Below are 24,107 nucleotides of genomic sequence, written 5' to 3' on the forward strand. Positions count from 1 at the left end.
TACACTGCTATTTTCAATACAGCTCTTATTTTATTCACTTTGATTTTTGTTTTGTGGATGGTTGAATTGGGTTCAAGGTTGGGGGCTCCTGAACAAGTGCTCCTTGTCTTGTTTTTCTTTTCTTTTTTGTTTTTCCCCTGTTATTCATCAATGGTTTACTAAAGAGTTTTATTTATTTATTTGAATTTAAGTTATTCATTCTATGATGATTGCTCTTAATCATTAAACCGAGAAACTAATTGGTTAAACTTTCTTCCCATTTCTCGTGTGTGTGTGTTAAAAAAATACTTAGTATTTAAAAAAAAAAAAAAAAAGAGAAACTAATTAGTTTTTTTGTAAAAAACTTTACTAGTTAAAAGAGTTTTTTTTTTTTAATTAATTTATTTTAGCTTCATGATGATTACTTTTTACCATTAGGCCAAAACATTAATTGGTTTTTGGTGATTGGCAGGATTGGAATTGAGATCTCTTATTTAATGACAAGTAACTTCACATATTTAACTTGAACTAACTCGAAAGTACCTGCTTCAAGGACTCTTTGTTTTTGCATGTTTATTTGAATAATAATCCTTCCGTGACAGTAAGGAAAGGATAAATAAATTAGTACCCTCCCCTGCTGCCCAAATTCTACAGCAGAGAAGAATAATGTAACTGTATGCTTTCACACATTATAACTTTTACGGTGCTCATAGAATAAGCAATTTCTGTGCACTTAACCTACTTTAGAACTCAATCAATGATTATTACTGAAGATGACAGCAAAAAGGAGACTGATAGTAGTTAAATTCAAGAGCATGATCAATATTATTGATCTTTTTGCACGATTTTTGGAAACTTACAGGCTTTATTCCTAATTTGATTAGAGCTCAAGATGCTCAATCTTAATGAGGAATAAGGTGTTGTTACATTAATGAGTTGGATAATTGCACTTGCTAGATTCTCCCCCCCCCCCCCCCCCCCACCCCCCCCCCCCACCCCTTCCCGGATTTTCGTTTTATTCCTAAAAATATATAACATTTTATAAAACTTATTAGAAATACTACTACCTCTCCACTTTTTTTGTCATAAATGTTTTTAGAAAATTGGTCATTTTTCGAAAAACATATTCAAAAAAACCGCTTCATTTTCTTGTATTTGGTATTAACCTTGAAAATTAGCTAAAAAGGATTTTTGGTGTTTGGTATGCGAAAAAACAAAAAATCACTAATTTCTTGTATAATTCAAAACATGTATAACATGTATATCGTGTAAATTAACTACATAGTTAGTACATAATTCAATTGGTTGACACCCCGTGATGTTTTTAATAGAGATATTCATAATTCAATCCCTACTAATTATATCTCTCAAATTATCAATATATATATATATATATATAGTATAGCAAATAAACATTACAAAAAAACTATTAAAAAGTTAGTATATATATATATTTTTTAATTATATGTGTGGTAGCCAAAGGTAACCTAGGTGGACCAAAAAAAAAATTTGTCCTCCATTTAACCTAGCACCATGAGGTTGAAGTAGTTTTTTTTACGCAATAGCACTATAGGATGCTACTTCCCTAATAGTTGTAGAAACATCTAGACTAGCTTAATAGCCTTGCTGAGTGAGTTGTTGAATCTGTTACTACACAAGGCATTGAGGAGCTTTGCTACCGTGGAACACAATGATATTTGGATTGGAAATCTCATTAGATACTATCTGTAGAGACCTCACACACACACACACACACACACACACACACACACCCATACAAATTGCTTTCCAAAAGAATTTAGCAAAAAACAACCTCTTAAAATTAAGCCTTATTTTTAATAGAATTTTTCATTGATCAAATATAATTTTCCTTTAACCTATTATTTTTATGCTACCAAATAACGACGGAAACCTATTTTTACATAAGATTTTCCATCAACACAAATAGAGCAATATAAATACATCACCTCTCCCCAATCCTGGGGCTCAAACTGATAGTGGTAAAAAGAGGACATCTTGGCTTATAGTTTATAAATGGCTAGCTAGATTGACGGTTAGGTAAAATTGATGCCCTTCATTCATTTATGCTTTTGTTAAAAGTTTGTGTAGTAGATTGAGAAAATGGAAAAGCGTTTGCGTCTCGAGGTTTGTCTCACATTTAGTGTTTGTTTGAGGACAACTTATTTAGCTAAAATTGAAAACCTTTTGTTGAAATTACTGTAGATAAAGATAAAGTTAAAAGGTAGCTGATATAGTATAGTGAGACCTATGAATAGTATCAAAAAGTACAGTGAGCCCCATAAATAATAGAAAAAATAAGCTAAATAGTAAAAAAAAAAAGAAAAAAAAAAAAGAAAAGAAAAGCTTTTTAAGCCAAGCTAAATGCAAATACCATTAAATGGAGTACCTAAGAAAATCAATAGACATAAGATGGGAAGACGCTAGATATGCACATGCAATTGGCAAGTGTCACACATGTGAAATCACCATTTAATCTTAATTTTTTTTTATTAACAAAAAAAAAAAGATGAATGGTAATTTTTTTTTTAACAAAAACTGATTGGTGTCTTGGTTTGATAATAAAGTGCTATTATCAGGGGCAGACGCCATAAACTAAAACTCTCTTAAAAAAAATAAAAATTTATCAAATTGTCCTTAAAGTTCAATGTCTCTCTCTCTCTCTCTCTCTCTCTCTCTCTCTCTCTCTCTCTCTCTCTCTCTCCCCCAAATAATAGCAAAAATAACCTAAATAGTAAAAAAAAAAAAAAAAAAAAAGCTTTTTTAAGCCAAGCTAAACGCAAATACCATTAAATGGAGTACCTAAGAAAATCTATAGACATAAGATGGGAAGACGCTAGATATGCACATGCAATTGGCAAGTGCCACACATGTGAAATCACCATTTAATCTTAATTTTTTTTTATTAACCAAAAAAAAAAATGAATGGTAATTTTTTTTCAACAAAAACTGATTTGTGTCTTGGTTTGATAATAAAGTGCTATTATCAGGGGCAGATGCCATAAGCTAAAAACTTTCTTAAAAAAAATAAAAATTTATCATATTGTCCTTAAAGTTCAATGTCTCTCTCTCTCTCTCTCGCTCTCTCTCTCTCTCCACCTTCCTTATCCACGAACATTTTATTTTCTTAATTATGACTCCATGATCATTGGTTTGCCTCTCTTGCATTCTAAACAAAGGGTCACTCATTGATGTCAAATCGAAGGGCCAAGAGTAGGGCTAGCTACCACCGTGCACCCTTAGCGCGATGATCACTCTATAAGTGTAAGTGTCAGTGGGGTATAAGGAGACAAAGGTCGGGATTCAAGTCTCTAGGAGGGAGCTTCACACACATATATATTTAGATTAAACTAGAGTAGAATTTTTATCTTGTAACAAAAAAATAGTAAGACTATCTCAATCGTTTTGGGATCTAAGGCAAAAATTTTAAGTGAGCATTTTTTTTTAAATTTAAATATTAATTAAATGATATTAATTTGTTTTTTATCCATTTTTTTATATGCAAAATTATTACAATAAGTTTAAAAACACTAAAAAAGAAAATCAAGACTACTGATGGTAAGTCGTTATTGGTAGGTAATATGCGTAGGTCATTGTAAAAAAAAAATATTAATAAGTAAAAAAAAGAAAAAAAAAAGTGATATTAGTAGTGGATGAGATGTGAACCAATAAAAACTTATCAACTGAAAAGCATTGTGAAAATTATTGTGTATATAGAATTATTCAAATTATTATTCAAGTTTTTGATGAGCATCCACATTGGCAAAGTTATAAATTTAGCAATATGGCTCCACAAAAGTTACTTTATTTATTTTATCTTCTCACTTTACAAATTACTCAGCATCAGTAGTTTTATTTTAACTTTCAACACAATAAAATAATACATCTACTACAATAAAATAATATCTCCACTATAATAAACAACAACCACTACAATAAATAATCTAACCTACATAGTGTGAACAGGTGAATAAAAGTAGATGGCAGTGAGGAGAGAACACGAACTCAAATTTTTACTGCTCTCTAACGTGCAACCAAGAACGCTCTCTAGAGAGGAAGAAGCTGAACTGGCCCGGAGCAATAAGAAGGTAAAAGACATCACTCATGCTGAGTTCAACGGTGGGTCTCGGGCTTCTTCGCCCTCATCAGAAAGACAAGCTACGGGTTTCACTACCAGAACTTCTTTCAAGGACAAATTAGTGGGAGAAATACCAGGTGCCTTTGCTAAAGCATTTGACTTGACCGACCATATGGAGGAGGACTTAGAGTCCGACGATGAGGACGGTCAAGCCTCCTACCCCATCCGTGAGGGGCAAGTAAAAATCAAGCTATCTAAAGATACGAAGAGGCGCATTCGAGGTCCCTGGTCTAAGGCTATCATTGTGAAGCTAGTTGGGAGAACAATGGGTCTCAGCTATATGCAGAGTAAATTGTCTCAACTATGGAGGCCTGAAGGGAGGATGGATTGCATTGATCTTAGCTATGGGTTCTTCCTAGTCAGATTCTACTCCAAGGAAGACTTAGAGAGGGTGATTAAAAGGGGCCCGTGGTTCATAGGTGACCACTTCCTCTCTTTAAGGCCTTGGGAGCCTTTTTTCAAGCCATCGACGGCAAATGTTTCACTTATTGCTGTTTGGATCAGGCTCAATGAGCTCCCCATCGAGTTATATGAAACTGAAGTGCTCAAAGAAATTGGTGAATCGATTGGTAAGGTGCTAAGGATCGACTCTCATACAGCCATGGAGGCGCGTGGTAGATACGCTAGATTATGCGTACAGGTTGACATCAATAGACCGCTTGTCAATAGCATGCTTATCGGCCGTTTTGAACAGGTGGTTACTTACGAGGGAATCAATAAATTGTGTTTTTCGTGTGGAAGAATTGGGCATAAGGTAGAAGCTTGCCCATACACTATCCGCAAGGAGAAGGATTTGCAAGCTCAGGCAGAGGAAGTTCCAGTGAGCCAAACCGACATCGACGATGACGGAAACACTGAACTCCGAAACGACGGTGTCACGCAGAGTGCGTGTGAGGCGACGAATGGTGAGGGGCATTATGGTCCGTGGATGATTGTGAGTAGGAGAAGAAATGGACAAAAAGGGACAAGGACGGGTCAGAGTACGGGGTTTGGTACTGCGGGTAGTGCGGCATGGAATTCAGCTAACCACCTGACTCTTGTGTTTGCGGAGGGAACGAATATGGCCGTTGGTGGTCCTTCATCTAGCAAAAATGTGTCACGTAGAAATGCTAAGCTGAAAACTGGGCCCGATGTTAAGTTTGGAGATAAATTATGGGCTTCAAAAGCCCCAGGCTTGTTTACTCACAAGGAAAAGGCCACCTCAAGCCCAAGTAGGACCAGACTTCCTATGGGTGACTTTGAGAGGGCAGTGAATAATTTAAAACAAGTCAATAACCCCGGCCCATCTCTCCGCGTGCCCACAGACTTCCCATCTTCAGTAAAAGGCAAAAAGAGTTTGCTAGAAACCATACTCCTGAGATTGCTACCAAGTGCGCCGCTACCCCTTGTGTAGAAGGTTCAGTTGAAAATATTTCCACCACTCCCCTCACCCATCCTCCTGTTCCTCGGTCTGACCCCAACCAACCCAGTTGCGCCACCTTCGAATTCTCGGCAAAAACCAATGCCGAAACCAGTTGTCTTGTTGGAAGCGAGAGCGATCGGAATTTGTATAATCATCATGTCGGAGAGAAGAGATCCCACTCCATGGATGACGCGCCTATGGATAGCAACCTGGATATGGACCTTCACCCTAGTGTGGGAGTTCAACTTCCAACTCAGAGCTTGGATTATGAAGATAGGAGTATGGCCGAAGATCAGCTGGGTTCCGATGAGGAAAGCAGAGCTGCTTCTGTCCTCTGAAGTGTGTTGGTTGGCTCTTTTTCTCCATTCCATTATGAATTTTATTATTTGGAACAGTAGAGGTGCCCTGAAGCCTAATTTTCAGGGTCATATTGGCAACCTAGTCCAGGAGCACAATCCGGCAATTCTTGTGGTTATGGAGACTAAATTGGGAGGTGATAGAGCTAAGGCAATTACAGATAGATTGCCGATGGATGGAGCCATTCATACAGATACCATCGGTTACTCTGGTGGATTATGGCTTCTCTGGAACTCAAACTCAGTGGAGGTGGAATTGCTTGCTAAGACAGAACAGGAGATTCATGTTGAAGTTAAGGTACGAAAATCTAGACTCACTTGGTTGTTTTCTGCTATTTATGCTAGTCCTAGGTGTGAGGAAAGAAGCATTTTGTGGGAAAATCTAACTAAAGTTGCAGAATTACACAAGTTACCGTGGGTTATGGCTGGTGACTTTAATGAGCCGTTAATTGATGAGGATAAATTTGGAGGTAGAGGTGTTAACATCAATCGTTCTTTGGCTTTTAAGGATTGCCTTGATAGATGCAATATGGTAGATATGGGATTCTCTGGTCCTAGATATACTTGGACTAACAAAAGAGATTTCAATAATTTGATTTTGGAAAGGATTGACAGATTTTTTATGAACCCTGATTGGTGTGTTGTTTACCCGAATGCCAGAGTTACCCATCTTCCGAGGTGCCACTCTGACCATTGCCCTGTTCTCATGGAAACTCTGCCAGCCAGATCAATCAAGCTCACCAGACCTTTTAGGTTTCAAGAGTTTTGGCTTTCCGATATCTCCTTTCCCACCATTGTTTCTAAAGCTTGGAATGGGAATAGAGAGCTAGCAGAGTCTATTGATTGTTTTTCGAAGGATGCATCAGTGTGGAATAGGAACCATTTTGGTAACATCCACCAGAAAAAAAGGAGAATTATGGCTAGAATTTATGGTACTCAAAAGGCTCTGTCTAACAAGCCTAGCTCCTCTCTTATTAATCTTGAGAATCAACTCCAAAAAGAGTTGGAGACTATTCTGGACCAAGAGCGCGATCTCTGGATATTGAAGTCTAGGTTGAACTGGATGATTCAAGGGGATAGAAACACCTCCTTTTATCATGTTTCTACCCTTGCTCGGAGGAAAAGAAATCACATCGCGGCAGTCAAAGATGATAGGGAGTCGTGGATCACTGAGGAAGGGGAGGTTATGGAGCATTTTAGGAAAGGGTTCCTTAGCTTGTATACCACTGCCCAAGATTCAGTCTCTTGGAAGGCCTCTTGCTCGGTTCAGTGGCATGCTCAGCTTTCAGAGGAGGAGAAGCAGTCTCTAGATGCCATGGTTTCCATTGAAGAAATTAAGGAGGCTCTCTGGTCTATGAAACCTTATAAGGCCCCGGGTCCGGATGGGTTGCATGCTGGTTTCTTCCAAAAATTTTGGCTCTTAGTTGGGGATTCAGTGAAGAAGGAAGTTGAGAAAGTTTTCATTGAGAGAAAAGTTCCTGAGTATCTCAATAATACTCATATTGTTCTCATTCCTAAGATACAAGGTCCGGAAACCATTGGGAATTACAGACCTATTAGCTTATGCAACTCAGTCTACAAGATCATCACGAAGATTATTGTAGCCAGAATCAGGCCGCATTTGGACACCCTTGTCTCCCCTCATCAAACTGCCTTCATCCCAGGTAGGAGAGGTGTTGATAATGCAATCATCGCTCAAGAGTTAATTCACACCATTGGGAGAGCTAAAGGAAACAGAGGGTTCATGGCCATAAAAATTGACCTAGAGAAAGCCTATGACAGAATTGAGTGGAGCTTTATTAGGGAGATGCTCACCCTTTTCAATTTTCCGGAGAACCTCATTAAGCTCATCATGAGCTGTGTCACCTCGGTATCTACTTCCCTTCTCTTTAATGGTGGCAGCCTTGATCCTTTCCTTCCTTCAAGAGGTATCAGACAAGGCGATCCTCTCTCCCCTTACCTTTTCATCCTTTGCATGGAGTTCTTGGGCCATCTAATTGAGGAAAAATGTGCTGCCAAGTTATGGACTCCTATTAAAGCTTCTCGAAGTGGCCCGGCTTTTTCACATCTTTTTTTTTGCGGATGATTTGGTCCTCTTCGCCAGTGCTAACACTGAAAACTGTGCAGCCATCAGTTCTACTCTCCAAGAATTCTGTGCTAAATCTGGTCAGAAAGTTAGTGAAGCAAAGTCCCGTGTTTTCTTTTCTCCTAATGTCGACCCTGATGAAAGAGAAGTTTTATCCAGCATATTGGGCTTCAATTCTACCACCAATCTCGGCAAGTATTTAGGATTTCCTATTAAACATCCGGGGAGGCGGGGACATGAGTTTGGTTACATTTTGGATAGAGTTAAAAAGAAACTTGCTGGTTGGAAGGCTAATTTACTATCCATGGCGGGTAGAATGGTTCTTATTCAAGCTTCGTCTTCAGCCATTCCTAGCTATGTTATGCAGAGTAATTTTTTACCTAAAAAAATACTCAACGGCATAGATAGAGTCAATAGGAATTTTCTGTGGGGGTCCTCTGATCATACAAGGAAAATGCACTGGGTTAACTGGGACACTGTAACTAAGCCCAAAGACTCAGGTGGATTGGGTCTTCAATCTGCAAAAGGTAGAAACACGGCTCTCCTAGCTAAGCTCAATTGGAGATTTCACACTGAGAAGGAATCTCAATGGGCCAAAGTTCTCAGATTCAAGTACTGTTCGAGGCAACGGATTAATTCCAGAAATGAGTCAAAGCTCCCAAGTTCTTCTACTTGGAAGAGTTTAAAAAAAGGCGAATCTGTCTACAAAGAAGGGATTAAATGGGTGCCAGGGCATGAGAGTAATCTTAATTTTTGGTCGGATTGTTGGTTAAATAGTGGCCCCATTAGATCAAGCATTCAAGGCCCCCTCCCCCAAGGATCAGCCAACCTCACTGTGAAAGACCTTCATACTCCTTTTGGTTGGAACTGGGCTGCCATACCTTTTGTTTTCCCTATAGGAATTAAAGCTGACATTCAAGCGGTCCCTCTGCCAATAGTGGCCAGAAGTAGTGATAAACTGGCTTGGAAATATTCTTCCAAGGGAAGTTTTGATTTGAAAAGTGCTTATCTCTTAGCCACAGATCATATGGAAGCTGATTCTTTCCCGAGTTCATGGATTTGGAAGCTTCAGATCTTGCCTAGAATCCAGATGTTCATCTGGAGGTGCATGCATAACAGTATTGGTGTCAAGGAGTGCCTAGCCAAAAGAGGTATTCCTTTACATACTTCTTGCCCCTTGTGTCTCGAGCAACCTGAGTCTATTTCCCATGCCCTCCGTGACTGTCGCCTAGTTAAACCAATATGGTATCAGCTGGGTGCTCCTAACTTAAATGGTAATTTTTTCTCTCAAGACTTTAAGATCTGGCTGACTTCTAATGCTAACTCAAAGCCTTCTCTCATGGTCAAAGGTGTACCATGGTACTCTCTTTTTTCTTTTGCCATCTGGTCTTTGTGGAAGCAAAGGAATCAGGTTGCCTTCAATAACAGAGGAGTCAATCGGAACCTAACCAATTCGATAATTGCGCAAGCAATGGAGTTTGTTCTCTGTGTCAATCAACCTAAGTGCAGCAACCGCATGGCAATCAGACAAGTCAGATGGGAAAAACCAAGCACGGGTTGGGTTAAGCTCAACACCGATGGGTCTGTGAATGTTTCTTCAGGGGCTGCTGGAGGTGGAGGGCTGATTAGAGATGATTGGGGTAATTGGATTGTGGGCTACTCTAGAAAAATCGGTAAAGCTAATAGCTTCCTAGCTGAAACTTGGGCTTTGCGAGATGGCCTCCTCTTGTGTAACCAGCTAAACTTGAATGCTGTTATGGTTGAGCTTGATGCCAAAGCTCTTGTTGATGCTTTCAAAAATCCTTCTTATGCTAATACTATTGTCTTCTCGCTCTTTGATGACTGTAGACGTCTAGCTGCTCAGATTCCCCAGCTAAGCATCAAGCATATATATCGTGAAGCTAACAGGTGTGCTGATCACTTAGCTAAGTTAGGAAGTTGTCAATCTTTAGATTTTAGTTTCTTTTTTTGTCCTCCTGTGGACTTGGTGCCTCTTGTTATGGCAGATAGCCAGGGGAGGTTCTTCAACAGATTGTGTCCTGAGCTGTTGCTAGCTCGTTAGTTTTGTTTTAATGTAATTCCATTCTACCAAAAAAAACATGTGTGAACACTGGCAAGAGAAAAAGAGAACACGTGAATAATTATTTTTACCTATGAGTTACGGTGCTCAGCCAAAAGTAGTTGATAGTTATGCACTGTAATTGTGGAACCAAATTATTTAGCTTTGTCTCTACCAATGTAGCCGCATTTTTGTATTTGGTGGTGATAAAAATAGCAATATAGCTTTTTCTCACCACCAATATTAATGCTCTGATAACTCATGATAAGACTAAATAAATAATATTTTTTAGCTTTTATACAATAAAAGGTAGAAAACCTATTGAGTATAAATGTATAATAAATTTTTTTTTTTTTTAAAGTACTAATAAACTAAGGAAGTATTGACTGTATGAATTTAAACGGTAAAGTACCAAATATTCAAATATAAAACCTAACACGGAGGATCCAAATAAAAATAAAAATTTTAAACTCTTTCGTTCACACCCAACCAGCAAGAACAATAATAAAAGGGTGAAGGCTTTGCAATAGTACAAACAACAAGAAGAACAACAACAAAAAGAAAGAAAGAGTAAATAAAAACCAATCTAAAGAGCAATTATCACACCATACACGAATTGATGAGTAACTACAAAACAAGTTAGGAAAAAAAAATCAAGTTGCAGAGTAGCAACGTAAGTCGGCTGTGGGGAGGTTTGATTCCTTCAAAAATCAAGATGGAGTGAAAGTATGTGTTTAATTGTTTTTGCCTTTTATTTTTAGATATAGTCATTGTCTCTCTCTTGGAAAAGTTGGGAACAAAGTATTGAATTCAAAAACGTTCATGAATTGCCATATGTAATACAAAAATATTATATTATCATTCATAAACATTATGATGCAGCAAAAGATTGCATGTGCGAGTCCCAATTACTTTTAGCTCATGTTCTACTGATATGAGCGTTATGTGCAGCATGCTGTATTTGATCAAATTAAATGATGCTTACATCCAATTTATAAGCTCATCTATAAACTGGAAGAGAAACAATATTCCATTCTTATACCGAGCTTGTAAGAAAATGGATTAACAATGTCATCAATTAATTTGTTTATAATAAGATGGCCGAAATGGGCATTTGCTTATTTTGCCAAAACTTTCTAGCAAAATGCCTATGTTCTGAAACTATCTAACAAAATGCCTTTGTTTTAAACTCGATTTTCTAAAAATCGAGTTTCAATGAAAAACTCAATTTTTAGAAAATCGAGTTATATGAAACCATTTTTTTTTTTTTTTTTTATAAAAAGGAACTCGAGTTCCATGTAAAATTTCTCATATTACTCGATTTTCATCAAATCGAGTTTCAAAACATGGGCATTTTGCTAGATAGTTTCAGAACAATGGCATTTTGCTACATTTTTTGGACGAAAGGGACAAATGCCCATTTTAGCCATAATAAGATATTAAATTGTTGGGTGTGATGGTGCCAGAAAACATCAAGTTCAAATACTCGTCCTTATGGTCGTCCATATCAGTACTCAGAGCTGTGTTCAATACACTTGTCCCTCCATTACCACCATTTCTCCTACACGCTCGTCCATTGAAGGACGAGCGGGCTGTGAACCTCGTCCTTCAGTAGTGACGGACGAGATGGGTTAATAAAGAGCTGGACCTCGTCCTTCATTAATGACGGACGAGGTCAATTCACAGAGCTAGACTAAGCACACTTTCAACCAAAAGTTGTATCGCTCGAGTCTCAACGCAGTTCCTGAAGAGGTGACCTTTGTGGCAGTTAAGGAAGTTACCCTCTGAATCCTCCAAACTCTACGACGATTAAGAGAAGTAACTGTTTTCTACCGCTATATAAAGGCCTTTCTGTGCAGAGGTAAGGGGACTTTTCTTTTTTGGTAGAGAATTTGAGAGAAGTGAAGCATTGAGGGCTTTTCTCTCCTTCAATTTTCTAACTTTACCATCGGAGAATCAAAGGCCGGCTTCCACCGGTCTTCTCTGCTGATTTTCTTTGTTTTCTCAGGACTCACTCTACTAGATCAAGAACATCCGGAGATTTTCCAGCCCATTGATTCCCTAGAATTCCTTTGGAACTATCAGATGGAAATAGCTAATGACCACAACTCTTAACCCCTCTTTGGTTCAGCTTATTTTCATTTTTTTTTTTTTTTAAATCATTGCCTTCTTTTCTTTTTAAGGTAACGAAATATTAATAGATGCCCTAAGAATATTTATTAATTAACTATTTTTAGAAACTTAAAGAAAAAAAAAACCAATAAACTTTTTTACAGTTTTTTATATTTCTTATGAAAGTGGTATTAAAACTTTTTTAAAATTGTTCTTTAATAAGTGCCCTAAAAGAATCCGTTAACAAGACCCTTTATTTAATTTAAGAGTATATTATTTTTATGGAAAAGACAATATGGTAAGCTATATAATATATATATATATATATATATGTGTGTGGCAAAATGGGTCAGAATTTTCTGACCCAACCCAACCCAACCTAAAAAATACTTGACCCGAACCCGATTTTTTTTTATCCGAACCAAAAACGGGTTGACCCGTGACTTGACCTATGTTTTGTGGGTCAACCCAACCCAACCTGAACAATTGTTTAAAACTTTTTTTTTTTTTGGGTAAAAAAATAAAATTAAAACAATATTGGTTTAATTGTTTATTGTGAGTTTTAAGGAAACAATTGAGACATTTGCATAACTGTATGCAAATTAATTGAAAGATGAATGATTGAGCATTCTGTAATAAGTAAAGATTTTTAGATATCAAATAGCAAAGTGCATGCCAAGATAATCTAGTTATAGTACAATTAAAAATATAAATTTAAAATTGTAGACATGTATGAAAAACATTCACAAGTGTGAAAATAGTGAAGCCAAAATATCAAATTAATATAAATTATGAATACTTTGACCTATTTTTTAACAATTTATATCTAAAATAAACGGTTTTTCAAAATAAATTATGATATTTCTTAGAGTGTGTGTTGCTTAACAATGATATGATATTCATAAAAGAGATCATATATAAATAAATAAACAATCAAACTTTAATATATATCTCAAATTGAAATAAAGTGACAACCACAATTGAAAATAGATTATAAAATTAATTTTCAAGATTGTAAATTCCTTATATGTTTTTATTCTTTGTCAAATGAATTATCCAATAAGTCATTTGTAATTTTGTTTTATATTTTGGGATGTTGATATTGTGTAGAAATAAAATTTGTGTATTTGTTTTACTTATCTTTGTGTTATTTTATTTTAGATAGCAATGTTAGGATTTGTATAATTTTATAATTATTAAATAAATATTAATAAGTGTAATTCATTTTTGATATAAGTGGTGAATTCAAAGTAATGCATTTTACATCAAGTAATTTGTTGCACGACTTTCTAAATGGCAAATACATGTTGTTTTCTTAAAATTAAAAAAAATAAATAAATAAATTCATGTAAAAAATACAGGTCAACCCGACCCGACCCGACCCGCAACCTGTTTTTAACATGCTTAAAATGATCCATTTTTAACCCACAACCCGATTAACCGACCCGAACCTGACCCGCCCCGCCCGTTTTGCCATGTCTAATATATATACTTGACTGAGTCATTAAACCATTTCTGAACCATAATCTGATTCACTCTCCCTTCTATCCGGCCATCCCGATCCCACATTAAATTTACAAACTGGGCATGTGCCTTGCTGCCGCAGCCATAGATCAATGCAATTGGCATGAAACTGCCAAATACGAAACACAATCGAAAAATAATGAATATCATACGAATCAATTAGATATGCTATATCAGAACTGTTTTGTGGATTTCAGAATCTGTTGTTTATGCAGCAGCATACCATCCATAATAATTCAAGATCTTGAAATATGAGGGGAAAAAGTATGGTGAAATTAGAAATGCTAAACATCAAGATTCAGGGTGCAATATTTAGTATATGCGAGCATAATTCCTAAATCAGGAGATTATTGTAAAAATATGAATTAATAATTAATTTGAGGTATGAGTGTCTCAAACTCTTTGTATATTCTTTGTGTATAATTAATGAAAATCTAAGAAGTAAGAAAGCTATGGTTGATGCTTTTGCTAACCATGCATACTCTAACACTGTTGTCTCCTCTCTTATGGACGATTGCAGGCAATTGATTATCCGGATTCCACAGTTGAATTTTAGCCATGTATACAGAGAAGCAAATAAGAGAGCTGAGTGCCTAGCTAGATTAGGATTTTCTCTAGATGTGGACTTTGTGTTGTATTCCAGTCCACCTGAGGACTTAATCTCTGTTTATGAGGCTAATTGCCGCCGTTGAACCTATTTTTTCTGTTTAGCTTTATGAAGAATATAGCCCCTTTTACCAAAAAAAATATATTGCAAATGTGTGCGACTCATTAGCTAATAAAGTGGACCAGATTCAATATGGACAGTGGAAGAACCTGATGCAAACATGGCAAGCTACGAACTAGCTCCCCCATATTAACTTGATCCAATCAAATGCAATTTACTTTTGTTGCCCAAAAATTATATTATTTTAGAGTTTGTTTGAATACCGCTTATTACTGAAAACTGAAAATACTATTGCAAAATAATTTTTAAATGTGTGAATAGTGTCATAAGATCCAGTTTTAAAGTTGTTTTTGTTGAAAAAAGTACTTGCAGGTCCCGTAAATAATGCACGGGACCTCATAAAAAACGCTGGACGCAATTGAAAAATCTATCCAAACGTTCACTTAGTCTTTTAATTTTGAAGTTTGTTATTTTAGTCCAATAACTTTACTCAAAAATCATATTAGTCAATTATTTTAGTACAATAAATTTACCTAAAAATCATTTTAGTACTTTAAATTTATTACTTTTAGTGAATTTTAGGCAAAGTTACCGGACTAAATGAGTTCTTAAAGGACTAAAATAATTTTTGATAAAATTATCAGGCTAAAATGATCAATTTCAAACTTAATAGGCTTTTGGGCAAAGTTAGGGTGTAAATTATATTTTTGCCTTAAAATTATAATCAACGGTGGTAATATTTGATATTTACCTTATACTTTTCTTCTTCTTTTTTCTGATGATATTTACCTTATAATTGAATGGGGGATATATGTAAATTCTGGCCACTCTATTCCTATCCTCCTCCACACATTCTTCTATTCCAAACATATACCCTTTAGTTTAATTTGAATTAATTGCTTAGTTGTCTTTCCATTATAGTAGCTGTGCTTGTGGTACTCATATTTGTCAATCGAAAAATTATTGAATACTCTAAGAGTACTATAAATGTGTATTCCTCCTTTCAGATGAATTGTAAGTCCCACCATGAATTTAATTTGTAGGACTTACAATTATATGAGAGAGGAGAGTACGCATTAATTTATGGTACTCCGGGAATACTCAATAATTACCCTTGTCAACCAGCTTGTGAGTCATGAAATCAAATCCATTCTGGCTTCAAACATGGCCAAGGCTAATTTGTTAAGCTGGTAAAGGTACTTAAGGAGGTAATTTGAGGAAGTGGCAAAAAATTAACTTCTCAGACTTTAAGACTGAGTGCACACACAGGTAATTTGGTATAGCCAATAAGCCAAAGAAATTACATAAATTATATATTATCACACATTGACACTGTCAAACAAGGAAACCCAATATAAAAGACGTTTTATGTATCCCAGATCATCACAATCGCTAGAACGGTCACTCCAAGTAGCACAGCAAGAAATTTGTAGAATGGAGTGTCAAAATAACATTCAGATTGGGGTGTGTAGCCTTTTGCCATAAGATGGTTGATGGCAACATAGACGAAAACCCCACAAGCAATGCCCATTGAGATAGCATAGATCCAATTAGCTGTTTGTCCTTGAGTTGTGGCATCAATAGCAACGCCAATTCCAACTCCAACAGGGCTAGATATAGCAAAAGCAAATGAATAAGCCGTAGTTGAAAGAAATGGCCTCTTTGGTAGCATCTTGAGCAATGCTATTCCCATTGAAATGGCTGCAAACATTTTGTGCAAGGATATTGTCCACAGATTCCTCCATGCTTCACCCTCCGTAGCTGAAATTTATTTGGGAGAGACTGTAGTTAAGTTTGCTAAACGTAAACACAACTCATTAAAACTAGCAGATGAGAGTTATGGGTTTTAAAGGAAATCAAGGTATACATGGGTTTTACAACAGCTAAAAATGAAACAACATACAATAATAACAAATCATGAATATAAAAGACTTAGTAAAACAGGAAAGATTTGATCTGTTAAACACTGCAAATGTACTTGCTTACAATCTGTTACAAAGATAGTAGCTAGGTTCTTCCAAACTTATTTACAGACTCAAGTGTGATATGGCTAGATATATAAGAAGCAGTCTCTATATATAGGCTATTATATTAATTACACAAATAAAGGGACACTCAAACGGTCAAACTTATAAAGAAGAAACACTATATTACATTCAATACACAAACCTAATCGGCAACCACCCTCTACCATCACAATGACTTAACACCACAAAGTAAAACAAGATAATGAAATTCGATGGACGAAAAAATAAAAAATAAAAATAAAAATAAAAAAGACAACGTACCAAGGAATACATGTATACACAATATGTATGAATGTATCATTTACCTGAAACTCCCACAGCAATACCCTCAAATACAGAATGAAAGCACAAGGCGAGGATGAGTAGTAAGGCGTCTCCAAAAGAGGTTGTCCTCAAAAACTCTGGGTTGACATCAACATGCACCTCTTTAGGTTGCTCCTCAGGTGTCCTTCCTTCTTCCACTACTAGAACTCTAGCATCTCTTTTGACACCACTTGTAACATGAGCCACCATGCAATCAGCAAGCAATGTCAAAACATAACCTGCCGATGCTAACATGAATGCAAAAGGGTATGTTTTGGTTGTGAGGTCTGCAAAGGTCCCAGCTGAATCACTCAAGAAATGGATCAGAGAGGTTGCCAGGAAAACCCCACCAGCAAATTGCGTTCCCAAGAGAAGAAAGCTGTCATTCCATCGAAAAAAGTAGGGAGAGATCCCAAATGCAAAAGTGCTTACTAGTAGGATTATCAAGCACCATACTTTAACAAGAATCAACTGCTTTGAGTGCAAATTTACTTGATCGCTGCTGCTCTGATCATTTCCACCTTGAGGTCCTTGACCTTTGATGAGGGATAATTGGAGGACTAAGAGACAGAAAAACAAAGTGGTTGTCTTCAGGGTTTTCGAGGAAGAAATGGAAGCCATGGATCAAAAAACTTACTTAATATTTTTTTGGTTAGGTTAATGTTAGTTACTACTGTATATAACAAGGGCTATGAAAATAATACTACCTGATATATGCCTCTCCTAGTTTTTTTTCTCTTTATAGTACACTTTTGACTTTGCGAAAGATTGTAGGATTGTACTACACACTCTTTTGAGTGTTAATCGACTGTCCAACCAATAAACTTGGAAATTTTAAATTATAATCAACGGTGGCAATGCTTGTCTTGGGCTAAGTTTGCTTAGATGCTTGTGATACTATGCCAACCCAATTGTCCAGGGCTCGACTCGCCAAGGGTACTAAAACCAAATATTAGTTGTTTAATATTAAGTATACATGATTGCAAATAAAATAAAATAAAAAGTTACATGACTTCATTCTTAAATGGATAAAACTTAGTTATAGATTCTTAGGGTTTCGAATTAAATTTAAAAATATAGTTACATAAATAAATAAGTCATGCTTTAATTCAATTATGTTTAGGGAAATATAGACTATTTGTACTAAATTGATGAATGCAACCACATGGTACCCTCCTTGACAAACTCTTTTTTCTTTTTTCGGGTATATATCAGCCCAAAAATGTAGACATGAAATCTTTTACTGGGGTGATTGTGATTAACATGTAAAAGACATTCTGACCAAACAAAGATTGAGACTAGTATAGATGCAAGACATAGTGAATAAAAATATGTAAATGATGGAAAAAGAATTAATATTGAGGATGTCATTTATCCTTATCAGGAAAACTAATGATGTCAACAATGATGAAATTAGATGGAAATAGCTACTGACCACAACTCTTAACCCCTCTTTGGTTCAACTTATTTTCATTTAAACTTTTCCTCACAAGCCCTAGAAACACAAAAAAAAAAAAAAAAAAAAAACCCCTTATTCTTCTCCAAATCCTAAGAAATTGAAATTCACACTCAGTCCCCTCCTCTACATCTTATTCTTATTCCTCAACTTCCCCATCCACACAGCTTTTTTCCGAAACCCATTTTGGAATCTTGAAATCTTATACTCCCAGCACTGCAATGACATTGTTCTCGAGCCCCCTTTATCCTCCAGCAATGTCCCTATCTCCCACTCCAACAATTTCCTCAGCTTCCATTTTGCATTTTTCTCTAGCAGCTTTGGAATCTTCAACCGAACCACTGAGTCCAAGATATCTCTCTCCTTTCAACCCTTCATATATCAAAAACACCACCTCCCATGGCGTTCACAAGGACAAAGCCACCCTATACATTCGAGACTCATGGAAGTACTCTGTTTTCGGTCAGCGACATTTGGGAAGTATTAGTTATCAGAAAGACGATTCAGTGTTTTCGATTAATGGGTATTGGTCAAAATCTTCTAGGAAGCTTTGTATGGTCAGATCAGGGAAGAGTTATGTTGGTTTGTTTAGTTCAATATATGCAGATGTTGTTCTTAAGCTTAATTATTCAAAAAATAATAGCATTTATGGTAGTTTGATTGGTGGAACATTAGAATGTTTGCATATGAAAAATGATTATAATTACTTTGAACCGATTGTGATATTGGGGTTGTCTCAAAATTTCTAGGGCTCATGAGGAAAAGTTTCAATTGTTCGCGTTTTTGATCTATGTTTTGTTCTCATTTGTATTAAAAATGTGTTTTCCTAACATATGAGGGTGAGGTGATTAACGGAGAGCAAACAGATTAAAGTTCAGGTGGGTAAAGTACTAAATTTTAAACCACAAGTAGATAAAGTGAAAACGGACCAAACCACAAATAGGTTTACTATAATTTCCCCTTAACAATATAGTTACATTAATAAATAAGTCATATGCTTGAATTTAATTAAGGAAATGTAGCACTATTTGTATTTCATGATGAATGCAACTACACGATATCCCCCTAAGACAAGCTCCTTTTTTTTTTTTTTCCTGTGTATATATAAGACAAAAAACGTAAACCAATGGAATCTATTACTGGGGTGATTGTGATTAACATGTAAAAGGCATTCTGACCAAACAAAGATTGAGACTATAGATGCAAGACATGGTGAATAAAAATATAAATGATGGAATAAGAATTAATATTAAGGATGTCATACTCATTTATCCTTACGTGGAAAACTAATGATGTCAACAATGATGAGATTAGATGGTGATAGTTCCAAAGGAATTCTAGGGAATCAATGGGCTGGAAAATCTCCGGATGTTCTTGATCTAGTAGAGTGAGTCCTGAGAAAACATAAATTTTGGTAGGTTTTTTTTTTTTTTTTGTTAAATTACAATTTTAACCCTATCATTTTTTAAAAATAAGGATAATCTAATTAGATTAGGGGCATTTTTGACACTATTTGAAACCATAATTAACTTTCTGAATCTTCTTAATATGTAAAGATTATTATTATTATTATTATTATTATTATTATTAGTGTGGTGGTTAAAATTGGCTAGGATCAACTCTAACCTCACACAATTAATTTATAGAGATAGGATGCTGATCAACGTTAGTTACCCTTATAAAGTGAATTAATCAAATGATAATTGAATAAGTGCTTGGAATATATGTGAGATAAGGAAACTGAATGATATTGGTCTTGAATTGATTAAGTTAAGGTCCTCGGGTTTGGTCTGAGGATATAGGATTACACTTGTTCTTGGGTTACAATGAAATTTCTCTCTTTCTCCTTCTTTCTCAATGTTTCATCCCCCTCCTCATAGGGATCTCTCTATCTTATATAGTCATCCAAGTTGTATCTTGGCCTTCCACTTGGAGGGCTAAGGTTGATTTCCTTTGATATTTGTCCCATCAAGGCCTTACTAGAAAGTTTCTCTACTAGGCTGTGAGCTATGATAATACTGTTTAAGGGTCATTCCTTCATTAATGCGGCCAGCTAAGTGAGTGAAAAGTATTGAATGCGGAGGTAATAAATGCTTTATTTGTACTCTTCCTTCTCTTGCTTGATGACAAACTTTCCTTTTTTTTTCCTTGGTACATGCCTGATGGTCTTCAGAAATGGACTTCAGCCCTTCCGAGGACGTATCAATATCCTCGGGGTCCTTAGTCATTCTAATCTTCTTGGGTTTGTGTTTGAGTTGTCTTATTTGCTCCGATGATTCTTTGATGGTACTTCCTGAGGTGTGCCATTCTGGTGTTGGTCTTTTCTTACTCATTCCTGTCCTCGGCTTCTCATCCTCCCACAATTAGAAATAAGTCTTTTAAAAAAATAATTCTATAGTTAGAAGAGTTGTGATTTAAATAATATTTTTAAGATCTCATAATTATCATATTAATGTGTTGATCCCACATATGTGAGAAGATGATTTCATGAAAGGATTCCATTGAATAGGGCTATGAATTGGAAAACAAAAAATTGGGACTAGAGAAATTACTAAATAATTTGTATGACCCTCTGTTTGTTTCAATGAAAAATTATATATAAAAATAGTTTTTCACATTTTTTAGTGTTTAGTAATATCAGAAAAAATGAGTTAAAGCAAAACTATCTTTGGTCAATATAAAAAATATAACTTATTTTTAGAGATTATTTTCCACTTGGGGAAAAAAAAAAAAAACTATAGCCACCTTTCTAGCTTATTTAAAGAAGTTGCTATCAAACATAGAAAAATAAGATTATTTTATGAAAAATATTTTTTGAAAAATGACATATTTTCTAGAAAATATTAACATTGAAACAAATAAAACGTGATGCCATTTATTAAATGTTTTCTAAAACTTACTTTATGTTTGAATGGAATGAGAAGTGAGAATAAACGAAGGAGAACTAAATATACTAAGTTTTAATATATTATATATTCTAGCCCCTTTCTCTCTACTCTTTTATTCTTGCCATTTATCTCCGTTTGTTCCAAACATATTTTAGAGAGGACATAATCACCGTTTAAAAACACTCTCACTTCCATGTAGAAGAGCAGGTATATATACAAAATCTTAACGTGAAGCAAGCTTTGTGAGCACGTAATAGTTTTTTTCAATATAAACTAATGGACTAACATTTTTCCAAAAAAAAAATATATATATATATATATATATATATCATTGATATCTAAGGGGTTTTGCCAATTACTGCAATTCATTTTATTTAAACCCAAAAAAAAAAACTAAAAAATATATAATTTTGAGAACAGGTAAAAGGTCACTAGGGAAGTAAAATTTGCACCGAATAGACTATGAAATATAACCTATAGTCTTTTTTTTAATGGCTAAAATGATCCCATCTACCAGAACAGGAGGAGTCAATTTCATTTTCTTAAAACAAAGCAAAGACTAGCGAACTGGGTCTATCTGTGTGTTTCTTGTCAATTTGGTCACTAGCACAGTACCCTTTGTGTCGGTCCACAGATGGGACAAACTCACTCACCCCCTTATCCTAAGCTTCTATTACTTAAAAAATAGTTTTTCCATGCTTTAGCATTGAACACGTCACTGAAAGCTGGTTCAGAGTGCAAAACACAGCTGGCCCATTGGCATATTATTTTCCAAACAGAAGTGCCAGCAGTTTGTAAACATTTTACTGCATTTGCGGGAAAGATTGCTAAATTTGGTGCTATACAAGTGTGTTTATAATTTTTTTATATCCTGAAGCAGTGTCTACCTACTGACTGAAATGTTAGGTAATGGCAATATGAGCCATCGGAAATATGATGACTTTTTCAGTAGGTTGGGATATTTGGGGAAGTAAGCAAAAGCAAGGTATGAATCTCTACGGTTCAACCACTAGATAATGATGCCAAGTTCTAAAAGCTGTGTGTGACTGAGTTGGCTGCCCTTTATTATATTATATAATATATTAGTATGTGTCACATTAAATTACAAAATTTGTGTCCAATGATAGGATATCCATTATTCAATTGCTCACAAGCAATTGGATAACGGGGAGATTCCAAGATATCCACGTTTTATTTATGTGATTTTCTCTGCAATTCATGATTATTATTATAAGTATTTTCAATGGCCCAAAATAGTAAAAACAAAAGTATTGCCAGTTGAATTTTGTATAAGAACTTGGATAAGAACAGTTTGATCGACTTAGTAGATTGGTCCAAGAGTTTAATCAAGTTCAATGAACCATTGTCTTTTTCTTTTGGGGCTTATGTAAGTTTGTTTACCATGTACAGAATTCTTAGCAAACCCTCTCCTCTCACATAATGTTAAACCTCTGAGAGAGTGGGAGATGTAGTGGAAAAAGTTATCCGGTACTAGATTGTATCTGAATTCCCCTGCTAATGCAAAGCATGTTTGATAGCATTGGGAACGTTCGCTGAGTTACAAAAATTACAGCAATTGGGGACGTGTAAGATTATTTATCTTGCCCAAAAGCAAGAAGAATACAAAATCTTTTACAGGATATTGGCAAATTGGTACGTTTTAGCTTCCACTTTATATGTTCCAAGACCACCTAGTAGTGGATTTCATGAGGGAAAAGGCAAAGAGAGCCCCTCTCAAAAAGCCAAGCACATGCTAAAGTTGTAAAGTTTAGTTTAGTGCTTTGCTTTGAAGCCAGAAAAGGCCATGCACCATCTTGCCAAAAGACAGATCAGACATCCCTATGCTACGCAGATACCAATAGACTAGGCACAAATTATGAGCCAGCAGCTCTCGAGACAGGTGTGTAGTGCAATCAAGCTCTTCGGCAGCATACAAGTTTTGACTTATAATTAGACAGGGAATATTTGTATTCTTCAAACACAAGACAGCACTTCAAACTAGCTAATAATTGCTCAAATCGGCTATCCTTCTGAGCATTTGAATATTAATCCCACTGCCATTAGCAGCAAATCAAAATAACACATCCCATAATAGCGCTGCTCGAGAGTTGAGACCAGCAACAATTTAACAAATTATGATTCGCCAAGGAAAATAATTTGACATATATATAACTGAAGCTAAAGTTTACAACAAATAGAACAAAAGAAATAAAGAANTTTTTTTTTTTTTTCCTGTGTATATATAAGACAAAAAACGTAAACCAATGGAATCTATTACTGGGGTGATTGTGATTAACATGTAAAAGGCATTCTGACCAAACAAAGATTGAGACTATAGATGCAAGACATGGTGAATAAAAATATAAATGATGGAATAAGAATTAATATTAAGGATGTCATACTCATTTATCCTTACGTGGAAAACTAATGATGTCAACAATGATGAGATTAGATGGTGATAGTTCCAAAGGAATTCTAGGGAATCAATGGGCTGGAAAATCTCCGGATGTTCTTGATCTAGTAGAGTGAGTCCTGAGAAAACAAAAGAAATCAGCAGAGAAGACCGGTGGAAGCCGGTCTTTGATTCTCCGATGGTAAAGTTAGAGAAGTGAAGCATTGAGGGATATTCTGGGACCATTCCCACTGGGCGTGAGACAAATGAAGTTCCTCGTGGTTGGTATTGATTATTTTACCAAGTGGGTAGAAGCAGAATCCTTGGCTAACATTACACAACAGAATATCAAAACTTCGTGTGGAAGAACATTGTGTGCAGGTTTGGAGTTCCCAGGGTGCTGATATCAGACAATGGACGACAATTTGTAATTACTTTTTAGAGATTTTTGCTTGCATTTTGGAATTCAAAACCACTATTCCTCACCAGCCCACCCACAAGCTAATGGTCCAAGCAGAGGTTGCAAACCGATCATTGCTAAAATTAATCAAGACTCGGCTTGAGGGGGCTAAGGGAACATGGCCAGATGAGCTACCAGGTGTTTTGTGGGCATACAGAACGACAGCAAGAACTCCTATAGGAGAGACTCCTTTCAAGCTAGCCTACGGAACAGAAGCAGTCATACCAGCAGAAGTGCACA

At 35.8% G+C, this 24,107-nt stretch overlaps 2 protein-coding genes across 2 annotated transcripts; one reads left to right on the top strand and one right to left on the bottom strand.

The window, feature by feature from the left end:
* The first annotated feature begins 5,636 nt into the window (after nt 1–5,636).
* Nucleotides 5,637–10,041, top strand: LOC136066807 (uncharacterized). Its single transcript, XM_065771696.1, has 2 exons — nt 5,637–7,821; nt 8,021–10,041. Exons 1-2 carry the CDS (start codon nt 5,637–5,639, stop codon nt 10,039–10,041), a joined length of 4,206 nt encoding a protein of 1,401 aa, XP_065627768.1.
* Nucleotides 10,042–15,568: 5,527 nt separating this feature from the next.
* LOC111992302 (zinc transporter 2) lies at nt 15,569–17,698 on the bottom strand. Its single transcript, XM_024024178.2, has 2 exons — nt 16,674–17,698; nt 15,569–16,102 (listed from the first exon to the last, which is right to left on the bottom strand). Exons 1-2 carry the CDS (start codon nt 17,290–17,292, stop codon nt 15,708–15,710), a joined length of 1,014 nt encoding a protein of 337 aa, XP_023879946.2. The 5' UTR covers nt 17,293–17,698; the 3' UTR covers nt 15,569–15,707.
* Nucleotides 17,699–24,107: the final 6,409 nt, after the last annotated feature.

The sequence above is a fragment of the Quercus suber genome, unplaced genomic scaffold (assembly GCF_002906115.3).
Source record: "Quercus suber isolate HL8 unplaced genomic scaffold, Cork oak 2.0 scaffold_47, whole genome shotgun sequence".
In the NCBI taxonomy this organism is placed as follows: domain Eukaryota; kingdom Viridiplantae; phylum Streptophyta; class Magnoliopsida; order Fagales; family Fagaceae; genus Quercus; species Quercus suber.